Source organism: Vombatus ursinus, unplaced genomic scaffold, assembly GCF_900497805.2.
Source record: "Vombatus ursinus unplaced genomic scaffold, bare-nosed wombat genome assembly UNPS02014820.1, whole genome shotgun sequence".
NCBI lineage: Eukaryota > Metazoa > Chordata > Mammalia > Diprotodontia > Vombatidae > Vombatus > Vombatus ursinus.
Genome location: NW_020954598.1, coordinates 21,414,142 through 21,420,332, shown reverse-complemented (window position 1 = coordinate 21,420,332; position 6,191 = coordinate 21,414,142). Strand labels below are relative to the sequence as shown.

Sequence of the window (6,191 nt, the reverse complement as noted above, 5' to 3'; positions counted from 1 at the left end):
GGTCACACAGCTAGTGAGTGTTATGTGTCTGAGGCCAGACTTGAATTCAGGTCCGCTTGACTCCAGGGCCAGTGTTCTATCCACTGTGCCACCTACCTGCTTCCCTGGCTTCTTTTAAGTCCTAATTTAAATCTCATCTTTTGCTAAAAGCCTTTCCCGGCCCCTCTGTTAAATTATTTCCTGTTTATCCTATACTTAGCTTGTTTTGTCTATGCTTGTTTGCATGTTGTCACCTCTATTGGATTGTAAGCTCCTTGAAGGTAGGCACTGCCTTTTACCTTTCCTTTTATCTGCAGCACTTAGCACAGCACCCTGGCACCTAGACTCTTAATAAATGTTGCTTGATTGGTATTTGTAAAAGTAATTGTCCTATCAAAACAAAACTAAACAGTGTGCAAGTATAAATGACCTAGCTTGGTCCTGAAGAAGAGATAGGAGACGGCATCTCCATATCTCCCTCCTTTTATTCAAAAAGAGGTAGGAGACTCTGGGTATGGACTGTTGCATACACTGTCAGACTTCAGTGATGTGTTGGTTATTTTTGCTGAAATTGATGTCAGAGTTTCTGAAGCGATTGTGCTTTCTTCTCCAGTGCTATTACATTGGAGCCACCAGTGATGCAGCCACCAAGATCATCAATGAAGTGTCCAAGCCTCTCAGCCACCACATTCCTGTTGAGAAGATCTGTGAGAAGCTGAAGAAGAAAGACAGTCAAGTCTGCGAGCTCAAATATGGTGAGTTCTGACCTATCCTCTGCCTCTTAAGCATCAGGAAGGAAGGAAACAAACATTCGTTTAAGAGGAAGAGAAAGGAATAAGCATTTATTAAGTGCCTCCTTTGTGCCAGGCACTAGGCCGTGTGTTTTACAAATAATATTTGGTTTGATCCTCAAAACAACCCTGGGAGGCAGGTGCCGTTATTCCCATTTTACAGTTGAGGAAACCGAAGCAGACAGATGTTAAGTGATTTCCCAGCACACAGCTAGTAAGTGCCTAAAGCTGGGTTTGAATTGGGGTCTTCCTGGCTCGAGGCCCAGCGCTCTTCTGTCCACTCCGTGGCATAGGTGATCTTCTCAGATGGGTGCTTCATCTCATCAGCTGCTCGAGCAGGACAGGGCTCTCACCCTAGTCTGAAAATCTCAGCCACGTCTGAACAGCCTTGGGAGTGGTATTGTTCTCCTTTTCATACTGTTAGTGTGTTCACAGGAACACAGACCCACATGGAGAGCCAAAGTCAAAAGGTACTCTTACTGAGGTAGAGGTTTTTCCTACTTATTTTAACAGCATCAAAACAATCTGTGAGTCATTTCTTTCATGTCCTGCTGTAGAAGTTGCTGGCCTCCCGAAAAAGTCTGCAGAAAGAACCCAGTTAGTTGGTTGTTCCCACGGCTTGTCATTGGCTATGAAAAGCACATTTTAAATTAGAGTCTCTCTGATATGTTGTTTTTAAACAGTATCATTGACTTAATTGTCTGAAGCAGGCATTGAACTTTTATTATATGTATGTAGAGTAATATTCAGTGGAGGGGGGGGCCTGGCTACTAAGGCATTTTAGGCTTCACTGTGGCTAGCTCAGTGCCTCCCACAGATCAGGCTTCTGTTGAACAAGTGACCAGGAATTGACATTGTCTTCTCACCGCCCCCTCACCTATGAGCCAGCTTTGTTACAACGGCTTCGATAAATTGTGTGACTGCCGCTGCACGGCAGTGAAGAAGCTCACTAGGAGAGGCTTGTGGAGCGAGTAAAACAGGGTAAAAGCAGGCACTGCCACCTTGGTGCTGTGTTCCTCCTCAGTTACCAACATCTCCGTCATCCTTCTTCCAGATAAACAGATTGACCTGAGCACGGCAGATCTGAAGAAACTCAGAGTTAAGGAGCTGAAGAAGATCCTGGATGACTGGGGCGAAGTGTGTAAAGGCTGTGCCGAAAAGTCAGACTACATACGCAGAATTAATGAACTGATGCCCAAATACGCCCCCAAAGCAGCTAGTTCACGGACTGATCTTTAGTTTGCACAGCACTACGTAGGCATCTCGGAAGAAATCACATTTAATCTGTTTCCAAACAGCCTTTTTGTAATTTATTTTTAAGAGGGCTCCTGATGGTATCAGACCTGAAACCTGGGGCTTGATTCAAGATGCTGGTTCTACAGCTCCATTGCGTCTCTCTCTGTACTGTTTCTTCTTCATTGTTGTTGTTTTCTTTTGTTGTTTCTTCATTTAGGACTTCACAATATGTATGGGATTTTTTTATTAAAGTTTTAAAAAAAATTAGCTTTCTAGCTGTCAGAGTAAGGTTATCTTTGCTGCAAGAGTGTTCCTCAGGAAGCAGATTACAAGGTGACCAGTCTCACCTCGTAGAACATAAGGAACAGAGGAATAGATAGTCAGGTCTAGTGGTTGTACTTAAAGAAGAGCAAATAACTGTATAACTTTTAGAAGGGCACATATCTCTATAGTTGCACAACAGAGAATGTTCACATCCTACTGACTTGTGATATGGGGCAAATTACCTCTCAGTGCTCTAGACAGCTCCAAGACGAGCAGTTGCTGCCCTGCACTAGTAAAGGGAGTTTGTTTATCCAGGAGTTCTCTCTACCAGTGAAATCACAGGTCCACTCCCTCTCCTTTTCTGACAGACCTGATGTCCAGAGAGGTTGTAGAGAACTGTGTCTAGTCTTAGTCCTTGATGCCCAGGAAACTGAATTCCTAGAACAAGGTTTTTTGGTTTGATTATCAGTTCTACCTTCCAAGGCCCACAATTAGTATAAATGGTGCTTTTTAAAAGAAAAGTTGGATTCTTCCAGTTTTTGCCCATCTTGAAGCTTCTGTATATGCTTCTTATACATGTCTTCCCTGCTTGAGGCCATAACCATCTCCCTGTGATAGTACTTACTTTGACCCTTAGTAGCAGGTTCACAGTTTAGGCCTGGGGTGTTGAAAAGACAGAACTGTTTCCTATTACCATGAGTTATTGGGACAGTGAGGAGAGCAGGGAGATGAATAAAATGGATCCTAGCACAAAGAGACTTTTGAGATCATCAAGTCTAAACCCTTTATATAGAGGAGAAAACATCCACAGAGATTTGTCTTGAGTTTGGACACTAAATAGTATTAAGGGATGGAGCCAGGTCTCTGACCTGAGTTTTGTTCTGTTGGATAATGCTACTCCTCAAAGTTCCAGAGGTCTGCACAGCCCTTTAGACTAAAACAGCAGACCCAACGGTAAACAATGGCAGAGTTTTCTGAGAAAGGTCAGTACGAACCCAGACCCTGGAAAAATACATTGAAAGGCTTGTGGTTTTAATGGCATCCGTGGTTTGTACAGCACCTGCTTTTTACCAACAAAGTAACAGATAGCTGTGAGCCTGAGCCCAAATCTCAATTACCCTTTGATCATCTTTGCCCTCACTGGGCCAGTGTTGGGCACAGGGCAGCTGAAAAAGTGGTTCAAATGTCAGATCTCACCATACAAAGCAAAAACAGATTGTGCCCCTCTGAGCATCTACTCTGCCTCCAAATGAGTCATCTGATTTCCTCCTGCCTTCTCAGGAAAATATAATGTATTTCACTATGTATAGAAAGTTTAAAATATCAAAGAACCAAAATGACATACATAAAGGAGTTCAGAAACGTGAGGGGTTTTTTTAGGTAAACAAAACTAAGTTACTTCTCAAAATACCATATTCCACTTCACCTTTTAATATAAACTTGCAGTATTTACCAATTTGAAGAGATTTTTCCCTGGCATATAAAGGACTTTGTCCTGCTGTGCATAATTTTTGAAGTTGATACGTGACTTAGGACTGTCCCCTGAGACTCCTGTGAAATCTAGTGATCAGTACTTTATCCCTATTTTCCAGTACTTCTGCGCGATTTTCTTGTATGATTTCCTTAAGTGAGGAATACAGGCTTTTCATTTCATCATGTTTTTCTGAAAATTACTATAATTCTTAATATGATTTCTTCATGTCTTTTCGTTCTTGTTGGACCCTAAATTGTAAAGATCTCATATTCTTCCAAATCTTGAGTTTCAAATCCCCTGACCTTTCTCAGTCAGTTGTTTCGGATAGAAGCTCTCATCTGCCCCCATCTTTGTCTTTGATTTTTTTTTTGTTGTTGTTGTTGAGAGAGAGAGTTCTAAGTAATGATCTATCACCCTGGAGAGCCTAAGATTTCCACATGATTTCTTCTTTTGATGTTTTTTAATTATTTCGGTGTTTCTCTTTTGAGCTGTTCTGTTGATTTTTATCCTTTCAAAAGGGAATTTTTAGTTGCTTTCTATTCTGGGGAAACTGGACAAATACTTTGAGGAAAAGCAGTGTCCTAGTTTTCAGAAAAGGAAAAGAGAATATAGTTTGCAGACTACAGACTAGTAAGTTTGACGTTAGTCCCTGGAACAATTCTAGAACAAATTGCTAAAGATTACCATTAAATTTATTTAAAATGCTTGGTGAACACCTAGAAATAGAAGCAGAGATCACAAAGAAACAAAATGGCTTCCTCAATAGCAGGTCATGCCAAACTAGCCTCATTTCTTTTTTTATGGGAGTTACCAGACTGGCAGGTTGGGGTAAGGTTGCAAATAACAAAGATTTCCGCAAAACTTTGGACAAAAATCTTTCAAGTGATTGTTATGGACAAGATGTTTCAGAAATATGTACTAGATGATGCTGCAATTAGAGTTACTGACATTTTTTACGTAAACTTGGGAGGAAATCTTTAGTGGAATGACCCCAGACATCTGTGCTTAGCCATCAAATTTGCCGAGAGCCAGGAAGTCTGCAGTCAAACAGCATACTTTGATCGGCAATATGAATTCTTTCCCTGCCTGCAAGTTTCTTAATGTCCAGGATCACTCTGCCCTTTCACTCTATATGTAGACCCATATACTCCATGGGTGCATTAGAGATTAAAAATCAGACCTGTGTATTTTCTTTAAGATTACAAAATTAATTGAGTCATATGTAAGACACAACAGGACTAAAGTCTTTGTCTTGTGAGTCCACTATGAGCTAGCATTGGAAATGATCTCCTTCTGTTCTGACAATACAGCACAAAAAAAGCCATAGTTCCATAGGAGTTTTAGGACTTGTATAAGGAAGGTTCTAAAAAATGTGTCACTGACTCCTCACATAGTTTCACTGCTCACATCAGAGGATGGCTGGCCTGAGCAGAATACCACAGTTGGGGTCTTCAGCCATGTGCATATAACCGCCATTCCCCCAATTCTCAATCCAGCTGTTCTTGCAAATCCAAGATTTGTTGGACTTGACCTCATCTTCAAAGCTATACCCACCAAGACTGGTGACCCATAGCAGTATGAGTCATTTAGTAAGGCCCTGAGCTATAGAAGTCAGAAGCAATCAGGTCCAGCATTGATGGCCACAGAGATGGGTCCCACAAACAGCATCTTGGAGGGTTTCTCAGCACTTGAAGGGAATGTTAGCAAAGCCAGTGTCATTGGCAACATAATTCTGCCTCGTCCTTAGATTCTTTTCTTGGCCATGTAAGAGTAGGAATCTTCAGAATCAATGCCCTCATTCTCCTTGATGTACTGAGAACCCCCATCCTAAACCCATGTTTCCCTGCTTCCAACTTCAGTCCACCAGGCTATGCTCATTCACAGGTAAGAATATGGTAGGATGTAGCCATGTTCTCTCAAGTCTGCTGGTCTGAAAACCTCCACAAGCTTGGGTGGCATGGATATTACACTTGGGGTTTTCTTTCTAGATGATCTGTAGTCCAGATTCTTTTCCGTGAATTCTTCTGTGGTCATGTCACCAAATTGGTTCATGGCCAGTCTGTGAGTGAGCCAGTCCAAGCTGTATTCCATGTTGTATAGCTTCATTTTCTCTCCTGAAAGAGACCCCCCTCTGGCTCTCTTTTATGCACTTGAAGGTCTTCTGGTGCCAAGATTTCCATACCTTCCAGGGCTCAGCCCCAGACAGTACAGCCACTAAGGGATAAAACTCCATTACTGATACTATTAACAAAAAGACTGAAAGAGAAATGTTGAAGGTTTTCTTTTTTATAAGTTACTGATATCTGCTCCTTTGTTCTACTCCTTCAGAGAGTTACTTGTTTCCTAGGGGAAGTGGTGGGCAGATTTGGGGTTTGTGACCATTGTGATAAGGTGAATCATCTTTGCTTTCTATTCTATGTTCTCCCAGTGCTTGGGAATTTAGGTTG

At 41.7% G+C, this 6,191-nt stretch overlaps 1 protein-coding gene across 1 annotated transcript in view; it reads left to right on the top strand.

Annotated features, from left to right (window-relative positions):
- The window catches only part of MANF (mesencephalic astrocyte derived neurotrophic factor), a 6,362-nt gene extending 4,089 nt beyond the window's left edge, over nucleotides 1–2,273 (top strand). The window contains exons 3-4 of the mRNA XM_027837103.1: nucleotides 593–734; nucleotides 1,825–2,273. Of these exons, the coding sequence (XP_027692904.1) occupies nucleotides 593–734; nucleotides 1,825–2,009 (327 nt within the window). The 3' untranslated portion in view covers nucleotides 2,010–2,273. The remainder of the gene's footprint in view (nucleotides 1–592; nucleotides 735–1,824) is intronic.
- The last annotated feature ends 3,918 nt before the right edge of the window (nucleotides 2,274–6,191 follow it).